The 18100-nt window shown below is 31.4% G+C and overlaps 1 protein-coding gene and 1 long non-coding RNA gene across 5 annotated transcripts; both read left to right on the forward strand.

The window, feature by feature from the left end:
* The first annotated feature begins 53 nt into the window (after window positions 1–53).
* LOC147906468 (uncharacterized) lies at window positions 54–2103 on the forward strand. The gene is made up of 2 exons (XR_015548402.1): window positions 54–363; window positions 433–2103. It is a non-coding gene; the product is annotated as an uncharacterized LOC147906468 (long non-coding RNA).
* A 1885-nt stretch (window positions 2104–3988) lies between these two features.
* On the forward strand, window positions 3989–10569 carry LOC147906469 (uncharacterized). Of its 4 annotated transcripts, XM_087416538.1 has the most exons (5): window positions 3989–4049; window positions 4196–4429; window positions 7472–7603; window positions 9778–9855; window positions 10276–10569. In XM_087416538.1, exons 3-5 carry the CDS (start codon window positions 7486–7488, stop codon window positions 10497–10499), a joined length of 420 nt encoding a protein of 139 aa, XP_087272664.1. In that variant the 5' UTR covers window positions 3989–4049; window positions 4196–4429; window positions 7472–7485; the 3' UTR covers window positions 10500–10569. The 4 variants fall into 4 exon arrangements, with proteins under 4 accessions (XP_087272664.1, XP_087272663.1, XP_087272665.1 ...); XM_087416537.1 differs by lacking the exons at window positions 3989–4049; window positions 4196–4429 and adding an exon at window positions 4436–4917; XM_087416539.1 differs by lacking the exons at window positions 3989–4049; window positions 4196–4429 and adding an exon at window positions 10005–10042 and having other exon boundaries at window positions 5863–7603; window positions 10276–10412.
* The last annotated feature ends 7531 nt before the right edge of the window (window positions 10570–18100 follow it).

An 18100-nucleotide genomic window follows, 5' to 3' on the forward strand; every position in this document is an offset into this window, starting at 1 on the left:
TTTTTTTATAATTTTTTTTTTTTTAAATAAGTGACATTGTTAACAAACATATATCACAGGCTAAATATATTTTTATTTAATTATTGAAATTATATGTGTATTTCTAAAAGTTTTAATTTACCTTTAGAAAAAATCTAAAAAAAAATCATGTTTCTGTAATAATGTTACGTCGATCAGTACTTTCTGTGAAATGTTTTTTTTATACATCGTTGACATCGTTTAAGTCAGATGCTGGTTACCTTTGCGAATTTGCTTATAATAACCTATTAAATTAAAAAGACTTTTTTATTGTACCACGAAATGGACTACATTTTACATTTTTTTCTCGTTGTGTATTATGGGACTCTTAACAGATTTACTAAGGTATATCATCATATTTTTAATTTTTATGTCATTAATATTAATTCTTTTTGTTTACGGTTACTTTTCCAGAACTTTCTTATGACTTTGTTAATTCTTGATAAAAATGACTCACAGCGTATTACACAGAAAGAAGAAAGAATTTTTTGTTAAGGAATTGTAAGAATATTGTAAGATTATGTACGAATTTTTAATTTAGAACGACATTTATATTGTATGATGGCATTGAAAATGACTCAATTGGAGTTGAAACGTTTGTTTTATTTTATTGTATTTTTATTGTTTTGTATTAAGTTTGCTTATCTAAATTATAATTTTTTATATACGTCATTGGCTCTTTGCTCTTTTTTTATACTACCTTTTGTTTTTTTATAATTATTATCCGAATGAAAATTCTGATAATCAATCAAATCGCAAAAGTGCGATTAATATAATTATAAGGATGATTAAAATAATTAGGATGTCGATATAATTTTATAATTGATGTCAATATAATTTTAAAATTAACAAATCAAAAAGTCTTTATATGTGCCTTTATATGCAATATACAAATAATTTTTTATTTATCTATTAAAATGATTCGGTATTCTTCCTATAGTTATTGGAATACAAGTTAAATTTTGGGTCGACTTTTGAAGCATCGCCTTCTTTCCCCCCGCCGCCGCCGCTCAATGCTCGACGGCTGAGCTGCACCGGATCGCGCGCGGATGTGTATCTCAGGAGCGTTGCACTAAGAAATATGCTCCGTATCTTCTTGCAAATTATCAATCCTTTACTTTCCTTAGTCTTCTGTGATGTCTTCTTTATTCAACATTCCTTCTTTATTCACATGTTGAATAAAGAAGACATCACGGAGTTATTGAAGTAGAGTCATTCCAGTTTAAAATTACGCATCTCGTTCTGTATCGACTCTTATTAGTCTTAAATTGATATTATCAGTATTCTATATTAAAAGATATTACATTTTGTGGCACATAAGCGTGATCAGTAGCTCTTTGAAAGAAAACCGAATGTATCAATGTAATGTATAAAAATAATAAAGTAAATATTTTAAAAGTACATAATATTTAGTAAAATGTATATACTTATTAATGTTCAATCACTATTATTAAGAAAATAACAATTATGTAGGAAAGAAAATATTTTAATGATAATTTTCATGCTAAAATGTTGTCATAATAATTTTCATGTTGAAAGGTATGATAGCAGCATGTTTGTTTCTTATACTGTGACGCTCCTGAGATGCACGTCCGCGCGCGATCCAGCGGTTCAGCCGTCGACTGTTGAGCGGTTGTAAAGCAAAAAAAGGCAGCACTTCAGAAATTGGCTCGAAATGTGTAACTAGTTCTGAGCACACTGAAGTACACATATAATTTCTATAATTCTATAAATATATTTGGAGTAATATGTTCATTAATAACGTTATTTGTTTAAAAAGAAATTAAGAAAAAAAGGAAAAAGTAGGATTGAACATAGGATCCTCAACATTCTGATCTCGCACCTAACGCCTGAGACCACGCTGAGTTTTTGCAGACCGCCTTTTTTTTTTTATAATGGAGGGGAAATGCCTACCGCATACCCCGGGTCTCGGGGGAGAACCCGGGGTTATGTGGGGCTTGCACCCACTAAAACCCCTCCGGGTGTCCTTACCTGGCCTTGCATGAGGGGCTCCCAGGAACCTGTGCAGCATACTTCTGGGAGCCCCTCAGGCCAGTCGGCTAGTGCCGACCTCGATTCCCGCCCGGGGATTTTTATGACATCGTCTTATATGACGACGTGACCCCGGGCGGTGCTGGGCACCTTCGACCCTATATTCGGAGACACCACCCCCTGCGCCCGCCATCCCGGTTGGTGTTGGGGGGCGGGAGTTGGGGATCACGGCCCCCGCCGCGATCCCCAGCCCCCCAAAGACCGCCTCTATGAACGTGGTACATAAAATACACGGAAAATCGTAAACTATATCTCGTTAACTATCACGTTTTGAAATCATTTTTGCTATTATATATTAAAGAGAAAGGTATATGATTAACTCTTTCACTTATAATATCGTGTGAGACTCGTGGTAAAGAAATCGAGCCAAACATAAGCAATATGTTCCAGGCTGTTAATTATGGCACGCGCCATCGTAACTTAAATCGTAGGGCAAAGGATTAATATAATTTAATAAAAATTATGTATTGTCTAGAATGTCTCTTTCCTCCTTATGATACACGCCAAGCAGCCGAGATCGTCGAGAAAATATTTTCGGTCGCTAGAAACAAGCGATCACAGAGAGAAGGACAGAGACAGATGACTCATTGTTTTGCTAGCGGGCCCAGTTCGGCGTGTCCGCGCTGAGACTCACCGATTACAATCGGAGCTTCTATCCGTTTGTTTTTTCTCTGTCTCGCTCTATCGAAATAACAGAAATTGAAAGAATTTTAAATCACGGTTGCCAGTTCTCCATTTTTTTTTTTTTTTTGACAGACTTCGGTTTCTTGGACTAATATTCAATACTCCAGCAGATGTGAAAATCTCCAATTTTTGTCGTCTGCTGGAGTATTAAATATTAGTCCAAGCAACCGAAATCTGGCAAAAAAAAAACGGAGAGGTGGCAACCGTGTTTGTGAATTAAAATTCTTTCATTTTCTTTTTATTAAATTATATTAATCATATATCTTTCTCATTAACGTAGCAAAAATGCAAATGCAAAAATGATTTCAAAACGTAAATATTGATGAGATATACAATAGTTTACGACTTTCCGTGCATTATATGTATCGCGTTCGTCGAGGTGATCTCCAAGAACTCAGCGTGGTCTCTGGCGTTGGGTGCAAGATCAGAATATTGGAGATCTTATGTTCGATTCTGCTTATTCCTTTTTTAATTTTTATTTAATAAATAACGTTATTAATAAACATATTACTCCAAATATACTTTTTATAAAATTTCAGAAATTATATACGTGTACTTCAATATGCTCGAAATTAGTTGCGCATTTCGAGCCGATTTCTGAAATGCTGCCTACTTTTCCTTCACAACCGCTCGACGCTTGACGGCCGAACCGCTCACGCGTGGACGTGTATCTCAAGAGTGTCATAGTATAAGAAACATGCTGCGACCATACCTTCCAGCAAATTGTCATGAAAATATTTTCCTTCTTACGTAATGTTGTATTTTCTTAATAATGATGATTGAACATCATATTCATAACTTAATGCATTTTACTAAATGTAATGTACTTTTAAAATATTACTTTATTATTTTTATGATACATTCAGTTTCAAAGAGTTACTGATCACGTTTTTGTGCCACAGAATGTAATATAAAATTTTACTTTATCGCATCATACATCTGGTCATCTATTTGTATTTTTTTTTAGTGGAATAAACCTGGAGAATACACTTAAATGACGTATCAATAATAGAACTTCAAAGATAATAGAATTTTTTTACAATAACGTGGATTTAGATACGGTGAACGCCTTTTCTTAATTAGTCGCTAAGGAAAAGATAATGTGATCATGATATCAATTATGTATCTTTTTTCTTAGAGTGATAAATAAAAATTTTTTGTATATATATATATGCATACATATATCATTTTGCATGACGCTGTATGTGTAGAAAACAACGGCGTTATACGAGTCAATCAGCTGTAACCAGTATGACCCGCGTTCACAGTATCATTGCCGGACAATAGTAGTCAATGTACTGTAGTGTAATAGTATTCTACACACAACCATATATATATATATATATGTGTGTGTGTGTGTATGTGTATGTATATATGTGTGTATATGTATATATATATATATGTATATATAGTTATATAGTGTTTTTTGTCTACAAAATAGAAAAAATGTAGTAGCAGAATATTGTCTGCCTTTGATAAGAGAAGGTTATGGGTGCTTTATAACAAGCGACTCAGTACAATACAGTACAATATCTCATCCTTGTATTATTGAACAAAATTGTAATGATGCACCGTGTCGCACTGTGTCTCTTGTTGGAAGGCACTCTAGAAGGCCAAAATTGGTTATTGTGATGTGTGTTTCTTGTTGGCACCCTATAAAGCCAGAATGAGAAAGGTTAGCATTTTTATGTTATTCGTGAAAATATCACTTTTATTTATCATACAAGTGATATGATTAAATTTATTGTAACAATAAATTGCGCTTTGCCTAATTATGATCCGATGTCAGAGGCGTTCATCGTGGGCTGACTATTTTTAATTTAGTGCCAGAGGCGTTAATCGTGAGCTGGCTAGCTATAACAAAATGTCACAGCCATAAATCATATTTTGGCTAGTTATAGACAAATGTCAGAGGCGTTCATCGTGGGCTGACTATTTTTAATTTACTGCTAGAGGCGTTTAATTGTGGGCTGGCGAGCTATGACAAAATGCCACAGCCGTAAATCGCGCTTTTGCTAGTTATAGATAAATGTCAGAGGCGTTCGTCGTGGGCTGACTATTTATATATATATATATATATATACACATATATACAACATACATTACACAGTCAATAGTCACATGCATAATTTTTGTACGATGCTGTACGTTTATGAAATGTATGTAAGTATATCATATTCAAAGTGTTTTAGCAAATATATACACTTACAGGTACATTGACTAACTGCAAGTTGCAATAAGTATATTTTTACTAAATGAACACTCTGACTGTGACTTAGATATATTTTCGGATCCAACCATGTATTTGAAATACATGTATACACGTGTAATGTAATAGCACTTTTTCCTTTATTCCCAATGTCATTTTAACTTAGGATGTAACATGTATTGTCAGTACGTAAATACATTGCACATATATATGTATTCTATTCCATCTCTTTTTATTATTAATGGACCTTTTACAATTATAAGCCATAAATCAGCCATAAATAAGAAGTCAAACGCTAAAAATTGGCTGTGATTGATCAATTTTTTTAGCTCCTGACTTCTGATTTGTAACTAATGTGTTATTGTAGAAGGCCCATAATAAAAACAGATAGAAGTTACTCATGCTTAGCTTTTCATGCAGATATAATATAAACACAGTCTATTAGTGAACACAGAATATTAGAATTATATTTTATGTGCATTATGTGTACACACATTATAAAATATATTTCTAATTCATATTCACATACGTGTGTAGCTATCTCTTTTTGTTACGTATAACAAAAAGGTGTACTGATGTCCTCTTTTTTCTACGTTTAATAAAAAGAGATATGTTTTTTTATGATCAAATATTAGTGATATATACTTTTATATTTTCAATATCAGAATATACATACAACGAACATAAATCAAAGTTAACGATAGTCAAACGCAGATGATCAGACGTAACATCTTAAAAAAAATAATCAAATTACGAATCCTCTGATAAATCCTCATTTTATGTGTATATATATATATATATATATATATATATATATTTTTTATATATGTATATAATTTTAATATTGCACATTTAAACACAGGGAATACATAAACAGCTTAGTATTGATAACTTCTATCTGCAACGTATGTATATTCACACATTATAGTACATATATGCAATATTGTACAATATTGCCTATGTGTGTATTATATTTAAGTACATCACCAATATTTTAATATGATTAACTTCTACATATTTTTATTAAACATAGCAAAAAATAGGTATAGCTATGTATATTATATGTGTAATACAATATATCTATGTATAGCTAATACATATCACATCCTAACCTAAAATGACATTGTACGACAGGAAAAATGCTTAGGCCCATGTGTCAATGTATACTGTCAATACTGAAAATCTATAGTTACGTATTTTCAGTACTCGCAGTGAATATCAAAATACAGTTATAGTATCACTTTTTCCTATGATCAATATCATTTAGGATTTAGTCAAGATGTAACATATATTATTGTCAATATATGGACACGTGTTTCATATATATATATATATATAAATGAATACGACATTGCACATACATAACTCTGTCTAATAAAAAGAGATAGATACTTATAGTACTTATACATTACTAATATGTCGACTATATATCTAATATAGAAAATTGTATGTACATTATACTATGATAATTCTAACATTGTTGTAACATATAACAGAACATTATTAGTGAATATAAATTATAATTATATTTTATATGTATTATAATTACATATACACAATAATGTACAAAATATAATTATAATATTGCATATATCATTAATTCACTAACATGTTTATGTCTTCACTAATATGTCAATAATAGTATAATATTTTTTGTGTTATTGTGTATATACACATATATTATAATACACATAAAATGTAATTGTAATTCGTATTCATGAATGTCTTTTTATATACAACGTTAGAATTACATTTTATATATCATTATACACATTATAATATAAAATTTTAATATTGCATAAAAATGGACATAGAGAATATCTGCATGAATATCTATATATATATATTGATATTCATTTATGATAATATATTATCGTAACCTAAAATGGCATTGGATGTAAGAAAAAAGTGCTATTACGGTTTCGTATCGATATATCTATTAATTAAAAATCTGTATTTTATGTATATTACAGACTTTTAGTACTGGTGATATATATTAGAACACGGCCTACATTGCATGTGTATATAATACAACTAAATATGTATATAATGCAACTAAATTTCTAAGGTCCGATTCTACAAATATAAGATTAACTTCAATTATGTTTATTTTTTTTTCAATTCTAAAATTGGAAAATTTTCCAAAATAAATCTTACATTGTGGGACCGACCCTAATACACGTCCCTGTTAAGATGATAATGTAGGAAACGGAATAAAAATATCGATAATTAATCGATCGAATTTCCTGCATGATCATATTAACTTCAGAGGGCGTAAGTAGCTTATACATTGGAAATGAAAACCTGTAATATCGACCTTGATCAAGTTCGGCCTTCGCTCCAGCATCCCCTTAAGGGCTTGCAATTTAATGCGAACATTTTCAGTAATATGTGGAGCAAGTATGCCACATACATTACGTAGAACACAATTAAGAAAGCAAATAGCAACTATATGCATTTCTCTAAATTTATTGGATCATCAGGTAAATGATTTAACAAATCATTTAGGACACAGAGAGAAAATGCATAAAGAATATTATAGGCCTATTGCTGGTCGAGAAATTCTACAAATATCAAAACTTTTAGAATATGCGCAAAGTGAAGAAGAAAATAATAAAGATGAAAGCACTGATAACAATGGTATGCATATATAAATAATTAGAATTAAGTCAATATAAACTTATTAATATAAATTGTTATACTCGATTGTATTGCTTCGATTATATATTGGGTCATCTAAAAAGTATCCGCGATTTTTTGTCACTAGATGATATTGACCATCAACACCATCTAGTGACAAAAAACCGCGGATACTTTTTAGATGACCCAATATTAGGTGTACAAATAAGTTTCCGCTGTTTGACAAAAGACGGCGCCACTAGCAAGCTATAGTTAAAATTGTCTGATGTAAAATATTATATCGTAAGATAGGACATCTGTCAACAACATAATCTTGAAATACTAGCGATTTTGTATTAGCATCATATTTTTTTATTGTGCGAAAATGCCGAATTTTGAGCCGAATAAGCGTCATTTGCGGGAACTTTTGATTTACTTCTTTAATTTGAAGAAATCTGCAGCTGAGGCTCATCGATTGCTTATAGAAGCATATGGTGAGGCTGCCTTAAGTGAGAAAAGTTGTCGTGAATGGTTTTCAAAAATTTAAGAACGGTGAATTTGACGTCGAAGACAAAGAACGTAGCGGAAGGCCGAAAGTGTACGAAGACGCGGAATTGGAAGCATTATTGAATGAAGATTCGTGCCAAACGCAAAAAGAACTTGCACTTACATCAATAAAACATTATGTATCGTTCTTTCACAATAAATGCTTAATTTTTGATAAAAAACGGCGGAAACTTATTTGTACATCTAATATTATTCGATTATATACATTCATATGTATTTATATGTATATATACTTATATACTTATATATTTATATACTTATATATACTTATTTCATATATTTATATATTTATATATTATATATATATGACTGCGTTCAGCAGACTCAATAGTTGAGTGAACGTTCGCTGTTATTGATACATTTTTTTTAGATCTAAAAGAATACATTACTAGTGAACTACATTAGAAGCGAACGTTCACTCAACTGTTGAATCTACTCAACGCAGCCAATGATATAATTGGGAACAATAATTTATTAATAATTTTTACGAATTGAATTACCAATGTTAAATTTATCAAATATTTATATAACTTATTTTATAATTAAATGTTATAATATATTTAATACTTTTTTTCTAACTTTAATAATCTTTCAAGAATGCAAATAAATATTACATTATGCCTGATTGAGCATTAAATCATTAAGAGTTGCTTGTCAATTTAATTTAATTCAAGATTATTACAGTATTTTAATTGCATTTATAAGTCTGGAAAACCAATTGGCGCGCAGTTCGAAGAACTACAAATATGGTATATATGCATGTACATATATATATATATATATATATATATATATATATATATTAGGTGTTGGAATTAATTCGTAGCGTTTTACAAAGTATTTATAAGTTTTAAAAGTACTTTTATTAATGTATTTTTTAATGCTCATGTGAAATAAATAACATTCTTTCATTAAAAAAACGCTACGAATTAATTCCAACACCTAATATATATACATGTACATATATATATATGTAATAATATACATATATATGCATGTACATATATATATATAATATATGTATATATATATATATAAATTATATATATATATGTACATGCATATATATTCACATTGAATTATTCAAACATTAAAGATTCAGTTTCGACCGTTATGGGCATTTTAATTTCTAGTATTAAATATTACATTTTTGTATAATTTTTATACAAAAATGTATTACATTTATTAATAATAAAAAATATTTATTCTTAAAAAATTCGATCTTTGTAGCTTACATATTTTTTCCATAAAAAAATCATGAGAAAAACATAGGAAACTTTTTAAAGTGGAAAGCTCTTATGTCCCATATTAAATAAAGTTAAAGTCCCATATTAAATAAAGATTAAAGTTTTATACTACTTTTATATGTTTTAATATTAATTTGCGAATTGATATTAATTTTCATTCGATTTCAGAAGTTATTAATGCTTTGAATTTCTTTTATAAAAAATGTTTATCTCAAATTTACTTAAAAAATACAATACTTTAATATTTCAATGCAGAAATATAAATTAGTGTAATTTGTAAAAATTAATATTTATGTCATTTATTTTAATACTATTTTAATATTATTTTGTTCCGCTATTTATACAATTTATAAGAAATATATGTGATCATATATATTCTAGATGAATTTGGATCGTCATGCAACAGAAATAAATACTCAAATAAAGAGACTGATGAGCAAAATCGATCAATCTCTTTTGGTGAGCAAAAAAAATTAGCATTAAGTTACAATTTTTATGAATTTCATGTATAAATATACATTTTTGTAATTTTTGTTTTGAATTTGCCAATATTGAGAGTTAGCTACTTGAATTTCAATTGTAAGTAACTGAATAAGAAATGTTTGTAGAAAGAAGGATCAGATAAGTACAATACTCCGCTAGAAAGGTATATCACTATATTTTAAATTATATTTATTAAAGAAATGCTTACAATAAAACTTTAAAAACATGAATATAAATTAGAACGTATCTCCAATTAAATAGTATAACAATTTTTACAATATTGTTTTTGCGATAATTGACATTTTTGTAATATATAATTGAAAATGAGCGTCTAAGAGAAATTAGACTTCGAAACTGGTATAGCAAGTTATATTTTCCTTTTCTTTTCCTTTAAAGCTACTCAACCAAGAACTCTACACAGACGGCGATCTGGCGAAACCGATAGCCACATACTTAAGCACATCCGTGCTCGCCTGCGGTGCGCCGAGAATGAACGAGACAGCGAGCTCCTTCTCATCCTAATCACTTGTTTCAAACAACCGAAAATGCTTTCTCGACAATCTCGGCTATTCGGCGGCCGTAGGCATCAAGAGGCGAAGAGCATTCTAAATAACATATAAGTTTTAATAAATTGTAGTGATAGCTTCCCCATTGATCCAGAATAGAATAAATCATATTAAAATTTACGAGATATTTAATTGTTTATGATTTTTCATGCGCGCTATACTGGTATATCTCCTTCATAAACTCGAGTAACAATACTTCAATAGAAGTAGAATTTTACCGGAAAAAAATTATAAAGCATTTCTCTTCACGAAAGTCTTGAAAAGCCATTAGAAAAAAAATGCGCATGTTTGAGATTCGAGACTTGTGAAGAAAATATATGAAAAAAATCGAATAGTTGCAAAAATCGAATAGTTGCAAAAAGTATGTGTCAATTTGAGATAGAATAATTTAAAATTCAAAATTCATATGGGTTTTCAAAGTTCTGATTGGACTATAAAGAGTTAATATATGAAAGTAGTCTGAAAAGTTTTCAGCCTGACACAAAAATAATGTCACAAATATCATGCTACTATAATTTTAGACAAGTGTGATCTTTCGCAGGCTGCTATAATTGTAAACATGTTGATTCTTCATAGGGCTACTGTTAAAATTTCAGATAGATGTGTTCATTAGTTTCTTTGTTTCGGTCGTGTAAAACAACCAACTTTTTGTTTCACAATTGCAATCACAAAATTCCTTGAATTGACATCTACAAGCACTGTAATAGATCTAGTAATCTGGTAAGATACAGTGCTTGCGGTAACAGTTCATAGAATTTTGCGACTGCATGTGAAGAAATGTGCTGATGCATTGTCATGATGGATTGAAAAAAATTGGCTCTACACGACCAAAGAAACTAATGAACGCCGCTATTTGAAATTTTAATAGTAATTCTGTGAAGAATTCAACTTGTTTACAATTATAGCAACTTGATATTTATGGTATCATTTCTGTGCCATGCCGAGAATTTTTCAGACCATCGTTGGAATAAAAAAATTGATATTGTTTATATATTTGATGGTAACGAAATTATTTTATTCTTATTTTATTTTCTCAAAGAAAATTGTAACAATAATTACATCTTTATATATATGTATAAAGTATGAAGCATTCTTCTGCAATAAAAAGAAATTTGATGTACAACAATCCTATAATGTAGTTAAAAACTATAGATGGCTATAAATTTCAAAAAATTATACAACACAAGTCTCGAATAATTAAGTATGAGAAACTAATCAATAACATAAAAATAATCAAATCGTCCTCACATGATCAAGAGAAACCAATGACTGCACCTGAAAGGAATAATCTCCGTAGTACGAAAACAAATTCAAATTTATTGTAAAAAAGTTATTTCATCAATTTTAATTTAATTTAATTTAATTTAATTTAATTTAATTCAATTTTTAATTTAATTCATTATAGCTTATAGATATTGCAATGGTAGTTATTAATAAAATTAGAATTAGAAAACTTACATTCTTAATATTATAATTTTTATAAATTTTATTAGTATTTTACATATAACTAATAAACTATGATATGTATATGAGCCTAATATTTAATACTGCAAGTATTAAGTTTCTCTAAACGGCAGGAGGTATTGGAACGCTCCCCGAGATGCTCGAGGCTTACATTTTTATATATACAAATTAGGCCAAATTAATGCGTGGTTGCATTTTAAAGTAAAATATGTCGTCGGTTTTAAAATCAAAAGTAGATGACTTAATTTATGATGCTTTAACTACTGGTAGAGAATCTGCAGATGTAGATTTTAGGTGTGACTTATTTAGATCATAACGTCCTTCCCTCATTGAAAAAAAAATGGAAGGTTGACGTTTTCTCTCTCTCTCTCTCTCTCTCTCTCTCTCTCTCTCTCTCTCTCTCCCTCTCTCTCTCTTTCTCTCTTTTACGCAGGTAAGTTTGTTATATTCGCCTCGTGATTCTTTCGTTTATTGATAGTACATACAATTATTACAATATAATAATTACAATAATTAATATAATAGTACTACTCGAAATTATATATATAAAATAGGTTCCGGCAGAAGTGCGGTAAATCTCGTGCGTTTTTTAATTCTGCTGTTAAATCTTGTAGTTTGACGCTTAGATCCATTAATTCCATCGAGTATCACGAATAATTTTACTATTTCCGGTTGGCTTAAGTCCTTATGCTGTAGCTGATTTCACAAATGGGTTAAATTGTACTCTGGTAAACGAGATTGAATGATTATAATTTTGATGGTTCCTATTATTTTTACAGTCAGCAGTTGTTAATTTACATTCTCCGTATAGTGCAATTTGTTTCGTTCTTACAATTTTCGTTCTATATTCCTAGCGATTTTTATAGTCTACAGTATTTTATAGTCTATAGTAATTGTTTGTTCATAAGGGGTGGAGCCATGTTCGTTGATTTTCGAGGGCTATCCATGAAATAATTAGATTTAATATATCGCGTGATACACAATATCTTAGAATTACAATTTTGCACATACATTTAAACAAATTTCACATAACAAATTTGTGTTTTCATGGTACAAAGATTGGTGTGTTCGCAGATAGTATAGTGAATTTGTTTACATCTTATGCTTAAATCTTCGCGTGTTAATGTCATATAATGATGATTTTCGCTATCTATTAGTCTGATCTACTTCAGTCAGAGTAAATCCATTATCATGATCGGGTGTGGGTAATGATATAACCTTGAGTATATCATATTTCGGATAAAAGATTAGAGGGAATTTCAAAATAGTGTGTATATTTAGTTCGTCATAATACGCACTGATGCATTTTTCTATCTCAAGCCAATTTGACTCAAGATCCTGAAAGAGAAGTGGAGTCCTAATGGCAAATGTACTTGAGCTTCTTTCAAGCTGGTTACGATCTCATTTATTGGTATAATCCCAGGATGTAGTCTTCCTTGTTTAATAAAAGTGGTCGATAATACAATTTATATCCTGTAAGATGTCCGTAATAATAGCGTTTAGTGTAAAAAAATATTCATCCATCTCCTCTCTTAAGTCCTGTTTGGCCATCTTGCTATTTATTCTGGTGGTAATTAAAAAGTAATTGAGCATTATAGCTAGTTATTTCTTCTAACTTATCGACATGCGCGATTGTGGTGTTTAGAATTTTTAATTGATTCATCATGACATGAAATGTTTGTTGTTTATTATTCAAAATCGTAATTCTTTGATAATTTTTTTCATCCGAAGCATCCATAATGCCAAAAAGTGTTTTAATAATGGAGCCTATTCCATCAATTAATCCACGTTTTTTATTTTGGGTTATTTGATAAATGTTTATTCGATCGGTTAAAGTAACTATTTTATGATTTCTCTCTCTTCAATTATAATAGCTATTTTATATTTTCGTACATTTCGCGTCCTTCTGTCTGGATTTTACACAGATGATGAGCATAATCGATATATAATCTTGTATTGTGTGAATTCGCTTATTTATCGAGCCAATGTCAATATTTATCTCCAGCTTCCATAATAACTCTACTTGATACAATTCTCCTAGCTTTTCATAGTATAATCCTGGCTCATAAAAATTTTTTACTTCGTAAGCTTCGTTCTTTATATCGTCCGGTTGTTGAACCAGTCATTACCCTGAAATAAATGTATCAAGTTATTGGCCGATGTATTTTGCTATACTATGCAAACAAATTTTTTCATATATTTTATTATTTCTTTCCGCCTTTCTTTTGCTTTCTTAGTCGTTGCTATTCAATTATACTGTAACTATGTTGTCTCATATACTATTACAGTGTGCTGATTCAGTTCATGATGTTGTAAATCAAGACGAGGTTGTTGTGGACGATGTTGAATTTACTGACCGAGGTTCAAGATTTGTTGGACTTTATTGAGTCTCTTAGTGAATCCTCGGAGGAAGATAAGATGAGATAGATACGTATGCTTAGACATAACTTATATATATTTTCATCTTCCTTCCATCTTTTTTATTCTATTAGTGTTCGATAAATACTTTTAGACGATTGGTGTATACATCTAATTTTTCGTCCTATTTTTATCTTGTAATTGACAGCTGATAGTTTCTTGATAATTTCGTATGGTCCTATCCATAATGAATCTAATTTTTTCGATCGATCTCTTCGCAGAGTTTCGTCGTGGAGCAATACCTTGTCTCCTAGTTTTAGTGTCTATTGTTGTTTGGCGGTTAGTTTAATTATATGTTCTCTAGCGATTCGATTGGTTGCCCATAGTCGCTCCTTGGCATAATCGTCATAACAGTACGTAGGATTTGGAGATTTTGTTAGTGCAGAGGGTAACGTTGCTTGGTGTCCAAAAACTAGTTCGAATGGAGTATATCCTGTTACTGTGTATGGAGTAGTGTTGTATGTGAACATGGTGTATGGAACTCATTCATCCCAGTCCGTTTGATCCGCGAAATCACAAGTATTCTGCCAGGGTACAATGAGGGCGTTCTAATTCACCGTTGCTTTCAGGATGATACGTAGTTGTTTATACTTTACTAATTTTTAATAGTTTACGGACATTTTTAAATATTTCACTTAGTTCAAATAGTTCACAAAGTTTGTGCCCTGATCGGTCAATACTTTGTCAATACTTTGTATTGCATATTCAAAAATAATTTGGAATATAAATTATTTTGCTATTTCCGTGGCTTCTTGATTTGATATGGGTATAGCTTTACTGAATTTAGTGAGATTATCTTGAAAAGTTAATATATATTTATTTCCATGGTTGCTCAGCGTTAATGGACCGACGATGTCTAAAGCACATTTCTTGAAGGGTCGTTGAGTCATATCTGTGATTTCCAGCACCTTTGTTTTCTCTTTTAATTTGTTTTTCTAGCATGTCTCGCATCTCGCGATATAATTTTCTATGTATTTAATTCTGGTCAATTGTGTTTTAATCGAATCCGTTTAATAGTTCTTTCCGTTCCTTGATGTCCTCTTGAAAATGAATGTAATATTCATAAAGTATTCGTTGTTTATCTACGTCGTTATATTCGTTCATTTTATCGCTATTTCCCTCGTGTGTGTCTTCGTTTGTCGTGTTTTCTGGTGAGATAATGGTATTTATACATCAGCTTGATGTGTCCACGTTCATGTGCATCTTGCCTGCACGGTGAATCTCGTAATCATATTCCTCTAATTTGAGTCTCTATCGGATTAATCTTGATCCAGTTACATTAAACAACCATACTAAAGGCTTATGGTCAGTTACTATTTTAAATTTATGGTTACTATTTTAAATTTTATGCCATACAAATACGGTCTAATGCTTAACTGCCCAAACGATGGCTAATAATTCTTTTTCGGTAGTGTTGTAATTACTTTCCGCTCTTGACATTATGCGACTAGCGTATACTATTGGTCTGTCTTGACTAAAAGTTTCTTGAGAGAGTATAGCTCCGATCGCGTAATCAGATGCGTCGGTAGTCACAAGAAATTCTCGTGTGAAATCTGATATTGGAGCACGAATGCGGTAATCAATTTACTTTTCAGCAATTTGAATGCATTTTGTTATTCGACTGACAACATTTTGTTATTTGACTATATTTGACTAATCTATCGCTGAAGCGTTCTACGAGTACGAGTAGTTGCATCGCGCTACTCCGGACATGTATCTCCGGATGTGGAGAAAGTACTGCGCACGAAGGGAGACAGAGTGTACGTCAAACGTTTGGGATTCGATGGATCACACAATTTGTGGATACACGAAAAAAAAAACAATGTCATTTGATACAATTTTTGATTTGTATATTTTCTTTATACATATATGAGGCCTAAATTATAATGATAGTAATACATAATAGTAACATATAATAAGTATATAAATGTAAAAAACATACATAAAATGTAAATTAAAATAATAATATTTATAAAAAATTTAAAAAAAACATAATATAAAATAATAATACATATAAAAGAATAAAAAAAAGAAACCATAATATAAAATATATAATACATATATTACAAAAACATCCGCCAATGCCCCCACGGTAACGTCTCCGTCGAGTTCGATACGATGTATCGTTTGTCATCGTATGAACAGAGCGATTTTCGATTCGGATATCGTATATACCTCATGTAGTTTAGATCTTATACATAATTGTCGACGGGTCATTTCAATCTCTTCGTTCAAACAACGCACATAATCGTTCGCGACTATTATTCTTTACACCTTTCGTCTTTTTAGTGTCCTTCTTGCCGTCCATCGCATTTTCGCTCTGAGTCCAACAAATTCAGTCATTAATACACCATTGTTCTCGTCAAGCCGGGTACTTTTTTAGTCGTGAGAGGCATATCGTACACGTTATTCACTAGATAATCGCTCGTATCGAATCTAGCGATATCACGTTTCATCATATCGTACACATTGTCGCATTTTATGTGATAAATAAAACTGTCCGGTCGGTGTACATGATTTTGCATTTGTAGCGATACATCGTAATATGTAACATATACTCGTGGTGAAATGCATACAGACTTTTGATATGTCCAGTACGCACATACCCACGTAAATCGGCTTGTTGAACTTTACCTCGAGTTTGCGCATTTCGATGGCGATTAGATTTTCCACAAAGACGCTGCGGCTGTTCGGTTTCGTGATCATCGCCTCCGCGCTGTACAGTCCGTCCCATTTTGTTATTAATTTTATATCGACGTGATTGCGCACATTCTCCATGGTCTTACCGAATACCGTGTTGTTCATTAGTTTATACAAATTTTTTTCGAAATCATTTTTCGCGCGCGTTCTAAATTGTATATTGAGTTCAATGTAATCTCGAAGCCATGGAGATTAAGCAAATTGTAGCATCCGGTGGATCTTTGTTACATGAAGACCGTGACGAGTACGTTGCTGCAAGTTGCGATAATGGATGACGTAACACTGCCTACGTACAACGTCGCTAGAAGTATCTTCGCGCTTACTGGGCGGTTTATCGCGCGTTGGGCAGAAAGGTAAGTCAGTGTATCGGTCGTGTAGATGTTGCGGATACTCGAGATCGACCTCGAGAATAGGTAGAACCGGTAGGTGAATCCGGAGCGATCGCGCTCACGTCAAAGTTCGCAGCGTCTTCGACCTATCGAAATTCGGCGTATAGTAAAGGTTGACACATCACTCATCCGTACAGATTATTCACATCATAGTACATCATGTACGACGACGGTTTCGATGAGTCAAATGAACATATATACTTGTTGTACATTAGCCTGCGCGTAACATTGACTGAGATCGTCGCGTATACCGCTCTCGATGAACATAACCATATCAATGTTAGTGAGCAATTCGAATCTTATGCGCGTATATTGCATGGCGTCCTACGTGAAACCGGCAATATAATAATGCGCGGAATCGAGACAGTAACTCGCGACGCAACTATTGCGAAATTTTCAAAAATGTCAGCTAATAACAAAATATTAATTTTTAAGTACATACTCACCGAGCGTTCGGATAAAGAATCGCTTCCAGATGTTCGCGGCGTGAGCGTAATCGCTCTCGGATACTGTATCGCCTGTCAACGAACTGAAAAATAATTCGCACGGTGATAAGTGCGTATCCTGCAATTTTTCGACGCAATCATGTACTCGTACGAAAAGACACCTTTTCGCGTGAGTAATTCAAATTCTTCGTCTGATAATCTTGAAAATTCGGAACGTACAATTTTTAATTTATCTTTG

Source organism: Acromyrmex echinatior, unplaced genomic scaffold (assembly GCF_024713525.1).
Source record: "Acromyrmex echinatior isolate Ae372 unplaced genomic scaffold, ASM2471352v2 Scaffold30, whole genome shotgun sequence".
Lineage (NCBI taxonomy): Eukaryota > Metazoa > Arthropoda > Insecta > Hymenoptera > Formicidae > Acromyrmex > Acromyrmex echinatior.